Genomic DNA, 20,070 nt, shown 5'->3' with positions numbered 1-20,070 from the left:
AATTAAGAGGTTTGAGGCACTTCAGAACCTCTGGTGGGGATTTGGGGCCAAACCAGGGGATTTTGGGTCAAAACCACTGAAAATTCACCGATTTTGCCCAAAATCCCCCAATTTTTGGTCGCGCCGCGCCCCCTGGCGGCCGCGCGGGGAATTCCCGGTTTTGGCTTTTCCCGCCCAAAATCGGCGGCGATGACGTCACCGATTGATCGCCCGCCTTAATTAACGTCGATTAATCGCGATTAATTAATTCCGCCCAATAATTATTTATTTAATGGCTGCGGGTTTTTTAATTATTTGATTTTAATTAATTAATTACTTAATTGGAGGCCCGCTCGGCTAATTAATGAGTTGTTTAATTAATTAATTTGCAGTAATTGTTGTGGTTCATTAATTAATTAATTTCATTAATTCTCTGGAGATTTCATCAATAATAAATTAATAATTAATTAATTTTTAATAAAGAATAATTTTAATAACTTAATTAGATGCCTGAGATTAATAAACTTTATTAACCAATTAATTAATTGCAGTCCTTTGATTAATCCCGATTAATTAATTAATTAGCCCCCTGTGATCGATCCTGATTAATCCATTAATTAATTAATTGCCCCAATGCCCGTGATTATCCATTAATTAATTATTGTGCTTGATCCCAAGTAATTAATTAACATATCGGTTGCCTGTGATTAATGACGATTAATTAATTAATTAAAGGGATTCCTGTGATTAACACTGATCCATTAATTGCTTGATTACATGGACACGTGAGCCATTAATTAATTAATTAACCCTGGTGATTAACCCCGATCCATTAATTACTTCAAGGGACGTCTGCAATTAATTTTTAATTAATTAGTTAATGGCAATTAGCCACAATGGGCCCATTAATTAATGGAGTTCTGCAATTAACTTAAATCCTTTAATTATTTAATTAATTAAAATAAACGCTACGGGCTCCATTAATTAATTAATTACACTCCAATTAATCATCACCCATTAATTGGACTCTTGTAATTAACTCTTGATGCATTAATTAATGGTTTGGATGCCTGCAATTATCTGGGAGCTATTAATTAATAAATTGGGGCCTTGAAATCACCTCGGACCCTTTAATTAATGAATTGGGTCATTGCAATTAAGTCAGATTAATTAATTAATGAACTGGACACCGGCAGTAACTCAGACCTATTAATTAATGAACCTGTAATTAACTGGGACCTATTAATTAATAAATTAAGCCCTTGAAACTACCTCAGACTTATTAATTAATGAAATAGAGTCTTGCAATTAACTGGGACCTATTAATTAATAAAATGGACTCCTGCAATTAGCTGGGATCAATTAATTAATAAATCAGACCCTTGAAATTACCTAGGACTTATTAATTAATGAAATAGACTCTTACAATTAACTGGGACCCATTAATTAATAAATTAGGCCCTTCAAATTATCTTGGACATATTAATTAATGAAATAGAGTCTTGCAATTAACTGGGAACAATTAATTAATGGAACGGGTGCCTGCAATTAACTGGGACCTATTAATTAATAAATTGGACCCTTAAAATTACCTCGGACTTATTAATTAATGAAACAGAGTCTTGCAATTAAGTGGGATGTATTAATTAATGAATCCAACTCTTGCAATTACCTCAGGCCTATTAATTAATGAAATGGACTCTTGCAATTAACTGGGACCCATTAATTAATAAATTGGACCCTTAAAATTACCTCGGACTCATTAATTAATGAAATAGAGTCTTGCAATTAACTGGGACCCATTAATTAATAAATTAGGTCCTTGAAATTACCCCGGACCTATTAATTAATGAAACAGAGTCTTGCGATTAACTGGGACCTATTAATTAATGAAATGGATGCCTGAAATTAACTGGGACCTATTAATTAATAAATCAGGCCCTTGAAATTATCTGGGACCGATTAATTAATGAAATGGACTCTTGCAATTAACTCAGGCCTATTAATTAATGAAACGGATGCCTGCAATTAACTGGGACCTATTAATTAATAAATCAAGCCCTTCAAATGACCTTGGACTTATTAATTAATGAAATAAAGTCCTGCAATTAAGTGGGATGTATTAATTAGTGAATTGAACTCTTGCAATTAACTCGGGCGCATTAATTAACGAACTCCCAATTAACCGCCACCCATTAATTAGCAAACCCTATTCTCTCAATTAACCCGGGTTAATTTCCCGCCAAACGAGCCCCGCGCTCCATTAACCCCTTCATCCCACCAATTAACACTCATTAACGACCACGGGGGCGAGCCACGCCCCTTACCCGCCAAGCCACGCCCCTTATCGGCCGAGCCACGCCCCTTTCGGCTGAAACCCCGCCCCTTTTCCCCTATAAAAGCCCCCGGGCCGCCCTGGCCCGGCACATCCCGGCCATGGCCACCAACCCCCTCGCGGCGCTGGCCCTGCTGGCCCTGCTGGCCCTCCCGGGTAGGCCACGCCCCCTTTCCCCCGCAAGCCACGCCCCCTCCGATTTCTCCACCAATCCCTTTTCTCATTTTAATCCCGAATTTTTTTTCCCCGCAGGGCTCCGGGCGGCCGTGACCCTGCTGGAGTCCGGGGGGGACCTCCAGCCCCCCGGGGGGTCCCTGCGCCTCCTCTGCCGCGTTTTCGGGGCCGATTCCGGCGATTTCGGGGTCGTCTGGGTCCGGCAGCGGCGCGGGGGAGGGGCGCTGGAGATGCTGGGGGAGGGGCGGTTCCGGGCGAGGGGGAGGGGCGGCGGCGGGGGGTGGGCGGCGCTGGAGGGGGAAGGGCTGGAGGAGGGGGATTCCGGGGCGTATTTCTGCGCCGCTCACGGCGGCGCCGGGCGGCGGGGAGGGGTGGCGGGAAACCCCGGGGGGGCGGGGCTGGGGTGGGTTGGGTTGGGTTGGGTTGGGTTGGGTTGGGTTGGGTTGGGTTGGGTTGGTCATGGTTGGGTTGAGTTGGGTGGAAGAGGAAGAGGGGGTTGGGTTGGTCAAGGTTGAGTTGAGTTGAGTTGAGTGGAAGAGGAAGAGGGGGTTGGGCTGGTCATGGTTGAGTTGAGTTGGGTTGAGTTGGGTTGGGTTGGTCATGGTTGAGTTGAGTTGGGTTGAGTTGAGTGGAAGAGGAAGAGGGAGTTGAGTTGGTCATGGTTGGGTTGGGTTGGGTTGATCATGGTTGAGTTGGGTTGAGTTGAGTTGAGTTGGGTTGAGTTGGGTTGGTCATGGTTGGGTTGAAGAGGAAGAGGGAGTTGGGTTGGTCATGGTTGAGTTGGTCATGGTTGAGTTGAGTTGAGTTGAGTTGGTCATGGGTGGGTTGAGTTCATTGGAAGAGGAAGAGGGGGTTGGGTTGATCATGGTTGAGTTGAGTTGGGTTGGGTTGGTCATGGTTGGGTTGAAGAGGAAGAGGGAGTTGGGCTGGTCATGGTTGAGTTGGGTTGAGTTGAGTTGGGTTGAGTTGAGTTGAGTTGAGTAGAAGAGGAAGAGGGGGTTGGGTTGGTCATGGTTGGGTTGAGTTGGGTTGGGTTGGGTTGGTCATGGTTGAGTTGGGTTGGGTTGGGTTGGGTTGGTCATGGTTGAGTAGAGTTGGGTTGAGTTAAGTCAAAGAGGAAGAGGAGGTTGGGTTGGTCATGGTTGAGTTGAGTTGGGTTGGGTTGAGTTGAGTAGAAGAGGAAGAGGGGGTTGGGTTGGTCATGGTTGAGTTGAGTGAGTTGAGTTGAGTTGAGTTGAGTTGAGTTTGTCATGGTTGGGTTGGGTTGGGTTGAGTTGAGTTGAGTTTGTCATGGTTAGGTTGGGTTGGGTTGGGTTGGTCATGGTTGGGTGGAAGAGGAAGAGGAAGGAGGTGGGGTTGGTCATGGTTGAGTTGAGTTGAGTGAGTTGAGTTGAGTTGAGTTGGTTTGGGTGGGGTTGATCATGGTTGGGTTGGGTTGGTCATGGTTGGGTTGAGTTGGGTTGAGTTGAGTAGAAGAGGAAGAGGAGGTTGGGTTGGTCATGGTTGAGTTGAGTTGAGTTGAGTTGGGTTGAGTTGGGTTGGTCATGGTTGGCTGTAAGATGAAAGGAAGAGGGGGTTGGGTTGGTCATGGTTGAGTTGAGTTGAGTTGAGTTGAGTTGAGTTGAGTTGGGTGGAAGAGGAAGAGGGGGTTGGGCTGGTCATGATTGGGTTGGGTTGAGTTGAGTTGGTCATGGTTGGGTGGAAAAGGAAGAGGAAGTTGGGTTGGGTTGGCCATGGTTGAGTTGAGTTGAGTTGAGTTGGGTTGAGTTGGATGGAAGAGGAAGGAAAGGGTTGAGTTGGGTTGGTCATGGTTGGGTTGGGTTGGTCATGGTTGGCTGCAAGATGAAAGGAAGAGGGGGTTGGGTAGAGTTGAGTTGAGTTGGGTTGAGTTCAATTGGGTTGGGTTGAGTTGGGTTGGGTGGAAGAGGAAGAGGAAGAGGGGGTTGGGTTGGTCATGGTTGAGTTGGGTTGGTCATACTTGAGTGGAAGAGGAAGAGGGGGTTGGGTAGACTTGAGTTGAGTTGGGTTGGGTTGGGTTGAGTTGGGTTGGGTTGAGTTGGGTTGGGTTGAGTTGGGTTGGTTGGAAGCTCCCAGCAGGAACGGAAAGTTCTGGAAGCCTCGGGAACCCAAGCCCCGCCCCTTTCCTCACAAGCCCCGCCCCTTCCCCCATAAAACCCCTGTGGCCAAAAAGCCCAAAATTGGTTCAAATTCCCCCAAATTTTCCACTTTTTTCCCAATTTTCCCCAAATTTTCCTCTTCTTTCCCAACTTTTCCCGATTTCCCCCAATTCTTTTCCCTTTTCCTGGTGAAATCAACCCAAAAAAAGTCAAAAAATCAGATTTTCGTACACAAAAAGCACAAAAATCGTTCAATTTCCCCCAATTTTTCACATTTCCCCCAAGTTTTCACATTTTCCTTTTTCCCCATGAAACCCACCCAAAAAAAGTCACAAAAATCACATTTTTTTCGTACACAAAAAGCACAAAAATGGTTCCATTTCCCCGAATTTTCTCTGTTTTTTCCCATTTTTTCCAATTTTTCCCCATTTCTCCCCAAAATATCTCAATTTTTTCCTTTTTCCCCCAATTTCCACTGATTTTTCCCCATTTTCCCTCAAACCTCCCCAGGTTTTCCCCATTTTTCCCCTTCTTAATCCCAAATCTCTCAATTTTTTCCCATTTTCCCCAATTTTTCCCCCAAAATCTCAATTTTTTCCCCATTTTTCCCCATTTTTCCCCATTTCCCCACAAAAATCTCAATTTTTTTCTTCCAAAAATCACCTTTTATTCCCATTTCCCCCCAAATCCCTCAAATTTCCCCCATTTTCCCCCCAAATCTCCCCAGATTTTCCTGAATTTTCCCAATATTTTCCGATTTTCCAAATTTTTTCCCATTTCCTCCCTAGTTTTCCCCATTTTCCCCCAAATTTCTCCATTTTTCCCCATTTTCCCCCATTTTATTCCATTTTCCCCCATTTCCCCCTCAAATCTCCCCATTTTTTCCCCATTTTTCCCCATTTTTTCCCCAAATTTTTCCCCTTTTTTCCCCATTTTTCCCTTTTTTCCCATCCCCCCCAAAACCCCCCAAATTTTTCCCATTTTTCTTCATTTTTTCCTCATTTTTCCCCCCAAATTTCTCAATTTTTTCCCATTTCCCCAATTTTTCTCCATTTCCCCCTCAAATCTCTCAATTTTTTCCCTTTTTCCCTCATTTTTCCCTTTTTTCCCATTTTCCCCCCAAAACTCCCCAAATTTTTCCCATTTTCCCCATTATTCCCCCAAATTTCTCAATTTTTTCCCATTTCCCCCCAAAATTTTCCCATTTTTCCTCATTTTCCCCATTTTCCCCCAAATTTCTCAATTTTTTTCCCATTTCCCCCCATTTTTCCCCCAAATTTTCCCCCATTTTTCCCCCCAATTTTCCCCCATTTCCCCCCAGTTTTTCCCCATTTCCCCCTCAAATCTCTCAATTTTTTCCCTTTTTTCCCCATTTTCCCCGAGTTTTTCCCCATTTCCCCCTCAAATCTCTCAATTTTCCCTTTTTTTCCCCATTTTCCCCCATTTTTCCCCCAAATTTTTCCCATTTTTCCCCATTTTCCCCCCAAATTTCTCAAATTTTTTCCATTTCCCCCCAAATTTTTCCCCATTTTCCCCTCAAATCTCTCAATTTTTTCCCTTTTTTCCCCATTTTTCCCCTTTTTTCACCATTTTTCCCTTTTTCCCATTTCCCCCCAAAACCCCCCAACTTTTTCCCATTTTTCCCAATTTTTCCCCCAAATTTTTCCCCCAAATTTTTCCCATTTTTTCCCCCAAAATCTCATTTTTTTCCATTTTCCCTCCAAATTTTTCCCGTTTTTCCTCATTTTTCCCCATTTTTCCCCCAAATTTCTCAATTTTTCCCCATTTCCCCCCCATTTTTCCCCCCAAACTCCCCAAATTTTTCCCATTTTTCCCCATTTTTCCCCCAATTTCCCCCCATCCCCCCCCTCCCCTCCCCCCGCGTTATTTTTACCCAATTTCTCGTTTTTTCTCCCCAAACCGGGGCGGGTTTTTGGTGCCCTCGGTGTCACCGTGGGAGCGGCGCCGGCGCCGCCGCTGCTGCTGCTCCCAGGGGCACAGACACCTCCAAAAACCCCAAACACCCAAAAACCCCCAATTTCACCCCAAAAATTCCCTTTCCCCCCAAATTCTGACATTTTTAATCCAAATCCCATCCGCTTTTTTCCCGTTTTTCCCCAAAAATCTCAATTTTCCCCCATTTTCCCCGATTTTTTCCCTCCTATAACTCAATTTTTTCCCCCATTTTTCCCAAAATCTCACAATTTTTCCCCATTTCCCTCATTTTCCCCCAAAATCCTGCCCGGATTTTTCAATTTTTCCCTTTTTTCCCCCCAAATTTCACCATTTTCCCCCCAAATTCCCCCAAGATTTTCCCTGTTTTCCCAATTTTTCCCCATTTCCCCCCAAATCCCATCAGATTTTTCCCTTTTTTCCCCCAAACTCTCAAATTTTTCCCGATTTCCCCTCAAATATCTCAAATTTTCCCATTTTTCCCATTTTTAACCCCAAATATCCCAATTTCCCCCATTTCCCCCCAAATCCCACCCAGATTTTCCCTTTTTTCCCAAAAATTTCTCAATTTTTTCCCGTTTTTCTCCTTTTTAACCTCAAATCCCTCCCATTTTCCCCATTTTTCCCCAAAATATCTCAAATTTTTCCCAATTTTCCCTCAAATATCTCAATTTTTCCCATTTTCCCCATTTTTAACCCCAAATATCCCAATTTTTCCCCATTTTTCCCCAAATCCCACCCAGATTTTCCCATTTTCAAAAAAAATTCTCATTTTTCCCCTTTTCCCCCCAAAAATCTCAATTTTCCCCATTTTTCCCTTTTTAACCCCAAATATCTCCATTTTTTCCCCATTTTTCCCTTTTCCCCCCAGATTTTCTCCCAAAAAACCCCAAATTTCACCCCAAAAATCCCCATTTTCCCCAAATTCTGACATTTTTAACCCAAATCCCATCAGGTTTTTTCCCGTTTTCCCCCCAAAATTTCAATTTTTCCCCAAAAATCTCATTTTTTTCCCCATTTTCCCCCTTTTCCCCCACCAATAACTCAAATTTTTCCCCTTTTTTCCCATTTTTCCCAATTTCCCCCATTTTCCCCCAAATCCCACCCAGATTTTCCCTTTTTTCCCAAAAATTTCCCAATTTTTTCCCGTTTTTCTCCTTTTTAACCTCAAATCCCTCCCATTTTCCCTTTTTTCCCATTTCCCCCCCAAAATATCTCAATTTTTTCCCCCAAAATATCTCAAATTTTCCGAATTTTTCCCCTTTTTAACCCCAAATATCTCAATTTTTTCCCCTTTTTTCCCCTTTTCCCCCCAGATTTTCTCCCAAAACCCCCAAATTTCACCCCAAAAATTTCCATTTTCCCCAAATTCTCACATTTTTAACCCAAATCCCATCCGCTTTTTTCCCGTTTTTCCCCAAAAATCTCCATTTTTCCCCATTTTCCCCCATTTTTTTCCCTTTTTTCCCTCCTATAACTCAATTTTTTTCCCCATTTTTCCCAAAATCTCACCATTTTTCCCCATTTCCCTCATTTTCCCCCAAAATCCTGCCCGGATTTTTCAATTTTTCCCTTTTTCCCCCCCAAATTTCACCATTTTCCCCCCAAATTCCCCCAAGATTTTCCCTGTTTTCCCAATTTTTCCCCATTTCCCCCCAAATCCCATCAGATTTTTCCCTTTTTCCCCCCAAATCTCTCAATTTTTTCCCGATTTTCCCCTTTTTCCCTAAAATATATCAATTTTTTCCCTTTTTTTCCCATTTTTAACCCCAAATATCCCAATTTCCCCCATTTCCCCCCAAATCCCACCCAGATTTTCCCTTTTTTCCCAAAAATTTCTCAATTTTTTCCCGTTTTTCTCCTTTTTAACCTCAAATCCCTCCCATTTTCCCCATTTTTCCCCAAAATATCTCAAATTTTTCCCAATTTTCCCTCAAATATCTCAATTTTTCCCATTTTCCCCATTTTTAACCCCAAATATCCCAATTTTTCCCCATTTTTCCCCAAATCCCACCCAGATTTTCCCATTTTCAAAAAAAATTCTCATTTTTCCCCTTTTCCCCCCAAAAATCTCAATTTTCCCCATTTTTCCCTTTTTAACCCCAAATATCTCCATTTTTTCCCCATTTTTTCCCTTTTCCCCCCAGATTTTCTCCCAAAAACCCCAAATTTCACTCCAAAAATTCCCATTTTCCCCAAATTCTCACATTTTTAACCCAAATCCCATCCAGTTTTTTCCCGTTTTCCCCCAAAAATTTCAATTTTTCCCCAAAAATCTCTTTTTTTTCCCCATTTTCCCCCTTTTTCCCCACCAATAACTCAAATTTTTCCCCTTTTTTTCCCATTTTTCCCCATTTTCCCCATTTTTTCCCCAAATCCCACCCAGATTTTCCAATTTTCCTAAAAAAAATTCTCAATTTTTTCCCCATTTTCCCCCAAAAAAATCTCAATTTTCCCCATTTTTTCCCTTTTTAACCCCAAATATCTCAATTTTTTTTCCCTTTTCCCCCCAGATTTTCTCCCAAAAAAACCCCAAATTTCACCCCAAAAATTCCCATTTTCCCCAAATTTTGACATTTTTCACCCAAATCCCACCGGATTTTCCCATTTTTTCCCATTTTTTCTCTTTTTTTTTATCCCTTTTTTCCCCTTTTCCCACACCCAAAAAAAACCTAAAAAACCCCAAAATTCACATTTTTAACTCAAAACCTCAAAATTTATTCATTTCCCCTTTTTTAACCCAAATTTCCCCCCTCTCCCCGTAATCCAAGCCTCCAAAATTCGCTTTTTTATCCTTTTTTATCCCAAAAAAAGCCAAAATAATGATTTTTTTTCCCAATTTCCTCATTTTTTACCCCAAATTTTTCCTTCCCTTTTTCCTGTATCCAAACCTCCCTAAAAGCCGCGATTTTTACCCCAAAAAAACCTTTAAAAATCCCCTTTTTACCCCAAAAAAAACACTAAAAAAACCCTCTCAAAAACCCCCCAGAATTCCCTAAAAAAACCCAAAAAAACTTTAAAAAAAAACCATAAAAAAAAATTTAAAAAAACTTCAAAAATCCCCCAAAAATCCCTCAAAAAAACCCAAAAATCCCCCCCCAAAAAACCCATTTTTACCCCAAAATAAACTCATTTTTACCTCCAAAAATCCCAATTTTTCCTCCAAAAATCCTCATTTTTACCCTAAAAAAAATCCCAAATTTTCCCCAATTTTTACACAAAACCTCCCCAATTTTTACCCCCCAAAACCCCCAAAATTTCCCCATTTTTACCCCCCAAAAAATCACATTTTTCCCCCAAAAAACCTTAATTTTTACTCCCCCAAAACCCCCAAAATTTTCCCAATTTTGCCCCAAAAATCTCAAATTTTTTTCCCATTTTTTTCTCCCCAATTTTCCCCGATTTTTGCTTCTTTTTTAAAGGGAAAAAATTGGAGTTTTTAGGGTAAAAATGGGAGGGATTTGGGGGAAAAAAATTGGATTTTTTGGGGTAAAAATGGGGATTTTTTGTGGGAAAATTGGGGGCAAAAATTGGGATTTTTAAGGGTAAAAATGGGGAAAAATTTGGGTTTTTTGGGGTAAAAATCGGGGTTTTTGTGGAGAAAAATTGGAATTTTTGGGGGGTGAAAATGGGGAGAAATTTGGGGGTTTTGGGGTAAAAATCAGGGATTTGGGGGGGGAAAAAACAGATTTTTTTGGGGGTAAAAATGAGAATTTTTTGCAGGAAAATGGGGAAAATTTGGGGATTTTTGGGGCAAAAATCGGGGTTTTTGTGGAGAAAAATCGGATTTTTTGGGGGGTAAAAATGGGATTTTTTTGCAGGAAAATGGGGAAAAATTTGGGGGTAAAATTGGGGTTTTTGTGGGGAAATGGGGAAAAATTGGGTTTTTTGGGGTAAAAATCGGGGTTTTTGGGAGGTAAAAATGGGATTTTTTTTGCAGGAAAATGGGGAAAAATTTGGGGTTTTTTGGGGTAAAAATCGGGGTTTTGGGGGGGAAAATGAGGTTTTTTTCGGGGAAAAAATGGGATTTTTTGCAGGAAATTGCGGGGAGAAAATGGGTAAAAATCGGGGGTTTTGGGGAGGTAAAAATGAGATTTTTTGCAGGAAAATTGGTAAAAATTGAGGGTTTTGGGGATAAAATTGGGTTTTTTTGTGGGGAAATGGAGAAATATTTAGATTTTTTGAGTAAAAATCGGGGAATTTGGGGGAGGTAAAAATCGGGCGTTTTGGGGGGTAAAAATAGGATTTTTTTGCAGGAAAATTGGGAAAAATTGGGGATTTTTGGGGCAAAAATCGGGGTTTTTGTGGAGGAAAATGAGGTTTTTTCGGGGAAAAAAATGAGATTTTTTTTCAGGAAAATGCGGGGGGAAAATGGGTAAAAATCGGGGGTTTTGGGGCAAAAATCGGGATTTTCTGGGGTAAAAATCGGGGGTTTTGGGGGGTAAAAATGGGATTTTTTTTTGCAGGAAAATGCGGGGGAAAAATGTGTAAAAATCGGGGGTTTTTGTGGACAAAAATCGGGTTTTTGGGGGTAAAAATGGGATTTTTTTCAGGAAAATGGGGGAAAATTTGGGTTTTTTGGGTAAAAATCGGGGGTTTTTGGGAGAAAAATGGTTTTTTGGGGGGGTAAAAATGGGATTTTTTTTTTGCAGGAAAATGGAGAAAAATTGGGGATTTTTGGGGCAAAAATCGGGGTTTTTGTGGAGAAAAATCGGGGTTTTTTGGGAGTAAAAATGGGATTTTTTTGCAGTAAAATTTGGGGTTTTTTGGGGCAAAAATCGTGGATTTTGTGGAGAAAAATCAGGTTTTTTGGGGGGAAAATTATTTTTTTTGGTGGATAAAATTGGGGTTTTTTTGTGGGGAAAAATTGGGGTTTTTTGGGGTAAAAATCGGAGATTTTGGGGAGGTAAAAATCGGGATTTTGGGAGGGGAAAAATTGGGAGTTTTGGAAGAAAATTGGGTTTTTGGGGGGTAAAAATGAAATTTTTTGCAGGAAAATTTGGAGTTGTTGGGGCAAAAATCGGGGTTTTTGTGGAGAAAAATCGGGTTTTTTCGGGGAAAAAATGAGATTTTTTTCAGGAAAATGTGGGGGAAAATGGGTAAAAATCGGGGTTTTTTGGGGTAAAAATCGGGAGTTTTGTGGGGTAAAAATGGGATTTTTTTTCAGGAAAATGCAGGGGAAAAATGTGGGTTTTTTGGGGCAAAAATAGGGGATTTGGGGGACAAAAATGGGGTTTTTTGGGGGGGTAAAAATAGGATTTTTTGGCAGGAAAAATTTGGGTTTTTTGGGGCAAAAATCGGGGGTTTTGTGGAGAAAAATCAGGTTTTTTTGGGGAAAATTGGGTTTTTTTGGTGGATAAAATTGGGGGTTTTTTGTGGGGAAAAATTGGGGTTTTTTGGGGTAAAAATCGGGATTTTAGGGGGAAAATGGGGGTTTTTTGGGGAGAAAAATGGGTTTTTTAGGGGTAAAAATGAGATTTTTTTGCAGGAAAATGGGGAAAAACTTGGGGGTTTTGGGGTAAAAATCGGGGATGTTGTGGAGAAAAATTGGATTTTTTGGGGGTAAAAATGAGATTTTCTTTGCAGGAAAATGGGGAAAAATTTAGGTTTTTGGAGGTAAAAATCGGGATTTTGGAGGAGAAAAATCCGATTTTTGGGGGGGGTAAAAATGGGATTTTTTGCAGGAAAACGAGGGGGAAAAATGGGTAAAAATCGGGTTTTTTTGGGGTAAAAATCAGGTTTTTTTGGTGGGTAAAAATGGGATTTTTTGCAGGAAAATGCAGGGAATACATGGGTTCAAATTTGGGATTTTGGGGGAAAAATTTGGGGGTTTGGGGAGAAAAATGGGTTTTTTGGGGGATAAAATTGAGGGTTTTTGTGGGGAAATGGGGAAAAATTTGGGTTTTTTGGGGTAAAAATCGGGGATTTTGGGGGGTAAAAATCGGGGTATTTGGGGAGAAAAATCGGATTTTTGGGGGGTAAAAATGAGATTTTTTTTGCAGGAAAATGGGGGGGAAATTGGGGTTTTGGGGGGTAAAAATCGGGGTTTTTGTGGAGAAAAATCAGTTTTTTGGAAGAAAATTTTTTTGGGGGGGTAAAATAGGATTTTTTTAGCAGGAAAATGGGGAAAATGTGGGGGTTTTTGGGGTAAAAATCGAGGTTTTGGGGGTAAAAATGGGATTTTTTTGCAGGAAAATGGGGGAAAATTGGGGTTTTTTGTGGGGAAAATTTAGGTTTTTTGGGTAAAAATCGGGGATTTTGGAAAGGTAAAAATCGGGGTTTTTTGGGGGTAAAAATGGGATTTTTTGCAGGAAAATTTGGGGTTTTTTGGGGCAAAAATCGTGGATTTTGTGGAGTAAAATCAGATTTTTTCGGGGTAAAAATGCATTTTTTGGGGGGGAAAAAACCGAGTGAAAAACCATCAAAAACCCCTCCAATCCCCCCCTTTTTCCCCCCAAAATTTTTCCCCATTTTTTCCAATTTTTTTCCCTATTTTTCCCGATTTTTCCCCCATTTTTCGCGTTTTTAACCAATTTCCCCGTTTTTCGCCCCAGTTTTTGCTCGGGCCCGGCCCCGGCCCCGCCCACCGTGGGTCGCTATTGACGCCTGGGGCAGCGGCACGACGGTCACGGTGTCCAGCGGTGAGTCCGACCCCAAAATCCGCCTTTTTCCACCCAAAATTCCCCATTTCCCGCCCCGAATTCGGATTCCCCGCCCCCAAAAACCCCCCGGGGGCGTTTGGCGGGAAAATCTCGGGGTTTGGCGGGAAAATCTCGGGGTTTTGGCGGGAAAATCTCGGGGTTCAAGGCGCGGGAATTTGGATTTTTTAAGGGGGAAAATTTGAATTTTTTGGGCAAAAAATTGAATTTTTAGGTGATAAAAATTAGATTTTTTAGGGGTAAAAAATTCAAATTTTTAGGGGAAAAAATGGATTTTTTTAGGGAAAAAAAATTGTGATTTTTTTAGGGAAAAAATGTGGATTTTTAAGTCGGAAAAATTGAATTTTTTGGACAAAAAATTGAATTTTTAGGTCCGAAAAATTGGATTTTTTAGGGGTAAAAAATTCAAATTTTTAAGGGGAAAAATTAGATTTTTATAGGGAAAAAATTTGGGATTTTTAAGTGGGAAAAATTGAATTTTTAGGGACAAAAATTTGAATTTTTAGGTCCAAAAAATTGTAATTTTTAGGGTTAAAAATTCGATATTTTTGGGTGTAAAAAATTGAATTTTTCGGGGCAAAAATTCGGGGGTTTAAGCCCGAAAATTTGGATTTTTAGGGGCAAAAATTGGAATTTTTGGGGGGAAAAATTCGGATTTTTTAGGGCAAAATATTGGAAATTTTAGGGAAAAAATTCGGATTTTTAGGGATAAAAATTCGGATTTTTTGTGGGTAAAAAAATAGATTTTTAGGGGTAAAAATTCGATTTTTTGGGGTGAAAAAACTTGAATTTTTAGGGGCAAAAATTTGGATTTTTTTGTCAGAAAATTAGTATTTTTGGGGATAAAAATTAGACATTTTAAAGATAAAAAATTGGATTTTTTAGGGACAAAAATTTAGATTTTTGGGGGATAAAAATAAAATTTTTTGGGGCAAAAATATGATTTTTTTAGGTAGAAAATTTGGAGGTTTAAGGACAAAAATTCGATTTATTTCAGGGGAAAAAATCGGATTTTTAGGGAGGAAAATTTGAGGTTAAAAGGACAAAAAAAATCTTTATTTTTGGTGAAAATTCAATTTTTTGGTGATTTTTTTAGGCAAGATTTGGGTTAAAATTGGCGATTTTTGGGTTAAATTAATTAATTAATTAATTAGAAGTTTTGGGTAAAAAAAAGTCAATTTTAGGGATTTTTTAGGTAGAAAATATTTTTAAATTAATTAAATTTAAATTAAATTAAATTTAAATTTAAATTAAATGAAATTAAATTAATTAAATTTGTTAAAATTTATTTTATATTTAATTATAATTTAATTTAATAAAAACTAATTAAAAACCCAATTAAAGTCGATGAAAAATCAATTTAAAAGGGATTTAAAAAATCAATTAAAATCAATTAAAAGTCATTTAAAAACCAATTAAAAATCAAATTTAAATTGATTAAAATGTCATTAAAAATCAAATTAAAATTTAATTAAAATCAAATTAAAATCCGGTTAAAAATTAATTAAAAATCGATTAAAACTCAATTAAAAATCAATAAAAAATTGAATTTTTTCCCCCCCAAGATAAAAAAAGGAACCGAAACCAAAAGGGCCCCAAAAAGGGGAAATTCGGCCCCAAAAAAGTTTCGAAAACAACAAAAAAAGGGGAAATTGGGGCTTTTTGGGGGGAATTTCCCCTTTTTTGGTCAAAACAACACCTGGGGGGAGAAATTTGAATTTTTGGGGGAAAAAATTTGAATTTTGGTCAAAAAATGAGGCAAAAAAAATGGAATTTTTAGAGGAAAAAAATTGAAATTTTTGGGGGGGATTTTAGGGTCAAAAATTGAAATTTAAGGAGAAAATTTGGGGTAAAAAAATGGAATTTTTGGGGCAGAAAAAATCGGATTTTTTAGGGGAAAAAATTGAATTTTGGGGTAAAAAAATCGAATTTTTAGGCCAAAAATTCGAATTTTTAGAGGGGAAAAATTGGATTGTTTTCGAGTAAATTTTGGGTTAAAAATTGAATTTTTGGGCAGAAAAATTTGATTTTTTTAAGGTGAAAAAAATTGAATTTTTTGGTGTAAAAAATGAGATTTTGGGGCAGAAGAATTCGGGGTTTTAGGGGTAAAAAAATTTTAATTTTGGGGAGAAAATTTTGGGTTAAAATTTCGATTTTTGGGTCAAAATTTGGGGTTTTTAGAGGGGAAAAAAGCGAATTTTGGGGAGAAAATTGAGAACTTTTTAGAAGGTTTTTAATGGGGGATTTTAATTGGGTTTTAATTAATTCAAAATTTTATTTATTTGGGTTTTAATTGAGATTTAATCGGTTTTAATAGAGATTTAATCGAGTTTTAATTAGGTTTTAATTAATTTTTATATAGTTTTAATTGAATTTTAATTGGTTTTAATTGGTTTTTAATTAGTTTTTAATTCGTTCTTCATTTTTAATTGAGTTTTAATTGAGTTTCAATTGAATTTCAATTGTGTTCAAATTTAATTAATTTTAATTGGTTTTTATTCGGTTTTAATTTAACTCTTAATTTAACTTTAATTTAATTTTTAATTGAATTTTAATTGCATTTTTCGCCATTTTTAATCAATTTAATTAATTTTAATCGCTTTTAATTGGTTTAATTGAGTTTTAGTCCCGTTTAATTTAATTTAATTTAATTTAATTTAATTTAATTTAATTTAATTTTAATTTAATTTATTTTGATTTGGCTCAATTAATTTTAATTGTGTTTCAATTTAATTTAATTAATTTTATTTTGTTTTAATTGATTTTCTCCCAGTTTAATTAACTTCATTAGGGTTTAACTGAATTTTAATCAATTTTCCTTCATTTTAATTGGTTTTAATTGATTTTTAATTGGTTTTAATTGATTTGTAATCAGTTTTATTTGGCTTTTAATTTGGTTTAGTCGATTTTAATTGGATTTAGTCCCTAATTAACGGGGTTTAATTAATTAATAATCGGATTTTGCTGGGTTTTAATTAATTTTAATTGGATTTAATTGGTTTTTAATTGGTTTTTACTTAATTTGAATTGGGTTTAATTGATTTTATTGGGTTTTAATTGGTTTTAAAGGAAATTAATTTAGTTTTTATTGCTTTAATTGATTTTAATCGCTTTTTAACAGAATTAATTTCTTTTTAATTGATTTTTATTAGAATTAATTTACTTTTTATTAGCGTTAATTGGTTTTTAAGGGAATTAATTTAGTTTTAATTGATTTTAATTGGCTTTTATGGAATTAATTTAGTTTTAATCAGTTTAATTTGGTTTTTACTAGAATTAATTTAGTTTTAATTGGATTTTAAGGGAATTAATTTAGTTTTAATCGGTTTTAATGAGGTTTTAAAGGAATTAATTTAATTTTATTTGGTTTTAAGGCAATTAATTTCGTTTTAATTGATTTTAATTAATTTTTAAAGGAATTAATTTAGTTTTAATTGGATTTTAAGGGAATTAATTTAGTTTTAATCGGTTTTAATGAGGTTTTAAAGGAATTAATTTAATTTTATTTGGTTTTAAGGCAATTAATTTCGTTTCAATTGATTTTAATTAATTTTTAAAGGAATTAATTTAGTTTTAATTGGATTTTAAGGGAATTAATTTCGTTTTAATTGATTTTAATTGGCTTTTAGGGGAATTAATTTAGTTTTAATCGGTTTTAATTAATTTTTAAAGGAATTAATTTAGTTTTAATTGGATATTAGGGGAATTAATTTAATTTTAATCGGTCTTAATTGGCTATTAGGGAATTAATTTCATTTTAATTGGCTTTTAAGGGAATTAATTTAGTTTCAATTGGTTTTAATTCGTTTTTAAAGGAATTAATTTCGTTTAAATTGGTTTTAATTGGCTTTTAGGGGAATTAATTTAGTTTTAATCGGTTTTAATTAGTTTTTAAAGGAAATAATTTAGTTTTAATTGGATTTTAAGAGAATTAATTTAGTTTTAATTGATTTTAATTGGCTTTTAAGGGAATTAATTTCGTTTTAATTGATTTTAATTGGCTTTTAAGGGAATTAATTTCGTTTAAATTGGTTTTAATTGGCTTTTAAGGGAATTAATTTAGTTTTAATCGGTTTTAATTAGTTTTTAAAGGAATTAATTTCATTTTAATTGGATTTGAAGGGAATTAATTTAATTTTAGTTGGTTTTGAGGGAATTAATTTCGTTTTAATCGGTTTTAATTGGTTTTAAGGGAATTAATTTAGTTTTAATCGGTTTTAATTAGTTTTTAAGGGAATTAATTACATTTTAATTGGATTTTAAGGGAATTATTTTAGTTTTAATCGGTCTTAATTGGCTTTTATGGAATTAATTTGGTTTTAATTGGTTTTAATTGGTTTTTAAGGATTTAATTTAATTTTATTTGTCTTTAAGGGAATTAATTTCGTTTTAATCGGTTTTAATTAGTTTTTAAGGGAATTAATTACATTTTAATCAGTTCTAATTGGATTTTAAGGGAATTAATTAAGTTTTAATCCGTTTTAATTGGTTTTAAGGGAATTAATTTAATTTTAATTGATTTTAATTATTTTTTTCGGGGAATCAATTCAGTTTTAATCAGTTTTAATTGGAATTAATTGAATTTTCTTTGGTTTTAAGGGAATTAGTTTTAATTGGTTTTTAAGGGAATTAATTACCGTTTAATTGCTCTTAATTGGCTTTGAAGGGAATTAATTACATTTTAATTGGATTTCATTAGTTTCATCCGGTTATTAATTGGATTAATTAGGTTTTAACGGGATTGGTCAGGTTTTTAATTGCTTTAATTAGACTTTAATTAGGTTTTAATTGATTGTTAATCGCTCCGGACTGGTTTGGACTGGTTTATACTGGTCTGGACTGGTTTGTATTGGTCTGGACTGGTTTATACTGGTTTATACTGGTCCGTACTGGTCTGTACTGGTTTATACTGGTCCGTACTGGTTTATACTGGTCTGGACTGGTTTATACTGGTCTAGACTGGTTTGGACTGGTCCATACTGGTTTATACTGGTCCGTACTGGTTTATACTGGGCTGTACTGGTTTGTACTGGTCCGTACTGGTCCATACTGGTTTGTACTGGTCCGTACTGGTTTATACTGGTCCGTACTGGTTTATACTGGGCTGTACTGGTTTGTGCTGGTCCGTACTGGCCCATACTGGACCATACTGGTCCATACTGGTCCGTACTGGTCCGTACTGGTTTATACTGGTCCGTACTGGTCCATACTGGTCCGTACTGGTCTGTACTGGTTTGTACTGGTCCGTACTGGTTTATACTGGCTTGGACTGGTTTGGACTGGTTTATACTGGGCTGTACTGGTTTATACTGGGAGGGATTGGTTTGGACTGGTCCATACTGGTTTATACTGGTCCATACTGGTCTGGACTGGTTTATACTGGTCTGGACTGGTTTGGACTGGTTTATACTGGGAGGGATTGGTTTGGACTGGTCCATACTGGTTTATACTGGTCCATACTGGTCTGGACTGGTTTATACTGGTCTGGACTGGTTTGGACTGGTTTATACTGGGAGGGATTGGTTTGGACTGGTTCATACTGGTTTATACTGGTTTGGACTGGTCCATACTGGTCCTTACTGGTTTATACTGGTCCTGTACTGGTCAAGCTGGGGCGGCTGGGGGTGCTGGTACAGGTTTATACTGGTTTGGACTGGTCTGTACTGGTTTGGACCGGTCCCAGCTTTTACTGGTCCATACTGGTTTGTACTGGTCCATACTGGTAAAGCTGGGGTGGCTGGGGGTGCCTGTACTGGTTTGGACTGGTCCATACTGGTTTGGACTGGTCTGTACTGGTCCATACTGGTCTGTACTGGTCAAGCTGGGGTAGCTGAGGGTGCCTGTACTGGTCTGTACTGGTTTATACTGGTTTGGGTTGGTTTGGACTGGTCCCAGCTCATACTGGTCCATACTGGTCCATACTGGTCCTGTACTGGTCAAGCTGGGGTAGCTGAGGGTGGCAGTACTGGTCCGTACTGGTCTGTACTGGTCCGTACTGGTTTGTACTGGTCTGTACTGGTCCGTACTGGTTTGTACTGGTCTGTACTGGTCTGTACTGGTCCGTACTGGTCTGTACTGGTCCGTACTGGTCTGTACTGGTCTGTACTGGTTCGGACTGGTCTGGACTGGTTTGGGCTGCTCCCAGCTCATACTGGTTTATACTGGTCCATACTGGTCTGTACTGGTCAAGCTGGGGTGGCTGAGGGTGCTGGTACTGGTTTGTACTGGTTTGTACTGGTCTGAACTGGTTTGGGCTGCTCCCAGCTCATACTGGTCTGTACTGGTCCATACTGGTAAAGCTGGGGTGTCTGGGGGTGCCCGTACTGGTTTGTACTGGTTTGGACTGGTCCCAGCTCATACTGGTTTATACTGGTCTGTACTGGTCAAGCTGGGGCAGCTGAGGGTGCCTGTACTGGTTTGTACTGGTTTGGACTGGTTTGTACTGGTTTGGACTGGTTTGGACTGGTTTGGACTGGTCCGTACTGGTTTGGACTGGTTTGTACTGGTCTGGACTGGTTTGGACTGGTTTGAACTGGTCTGAACCGGTTTGGACTGGTTTGGACTGGTTTGGACTGGTCTGTACTGGTCCGGACTGGTCTGTACTGGTCCTGGTGGGGTGGCTGAGGGTTCTGGTACTGGTCCATACTGGTTTAGACTGGTTTGTACTGGTCTGTACTGGTTTGGGCTGCTCCCAGCTCATACTGGTCCATACTGGTCAAGCTGGGATGGCTGAGGTTTCCGGTACTGGTCTGTACTGGTTTATACTGGTTCGGATTGGTTCCAGCCCATACTGGTCCGTACTGGTTTGTACTGGTCTGTACTGGTCCTATACTGGTCAGGCTGGGACGGCTGG

At 38.0% G+C, this 20,070-nt stretch overlaps 1 protein-coding gene across 1 annotated transcript in view; it reads left to right on the top strand.

Annotated features, from left to right (window-relative positions):
- LOC135288831 (immunoglobulin epsilon heavy chain-like) overlaps positions 1 to 20,070 on the top strand; it is a 77,790-nt gene that overhangs the window by 4,085 nt on the left and 53,635 nt on the right. The window contains exons 3-5 of the mRNA XM_064402217.1: positions 2,382 to 2,470; positions 2,567 to 2,905; positions 13,113 to 13,199. Coding sequence (XP_064258287.1) covers positions 2,382 to 2,470; positions 2,567 to 2,905; positions 13,113 to 13,199 — 515 coding nt within the window. The remainder of the gene's footprint in view (positions 1 to 2,381; positions 2,471 to 2,566; positions 2,906 to 13,112; positions 13,200 to 20,070) is intronic.

This window comes from Passer domesticus, chromosome 36, assembly GCF_036417665.1.
Source record: "Passer domesticus isolate bPasDom1 chromosome 36, bPasDom1.hap1, whole genome shotgun sequence".
In the NCBI taxonomy this organism is placed as follows: Eukaryota; Metazoa; Chordata; class Aves; order Passeriformes; family Passeridae; genus Passer; species Passer domesticus.
Note: the sequence above shows the minus strand (reverse complement) of the source record. Positions and strands in the feature narration are given on the sequence as shown.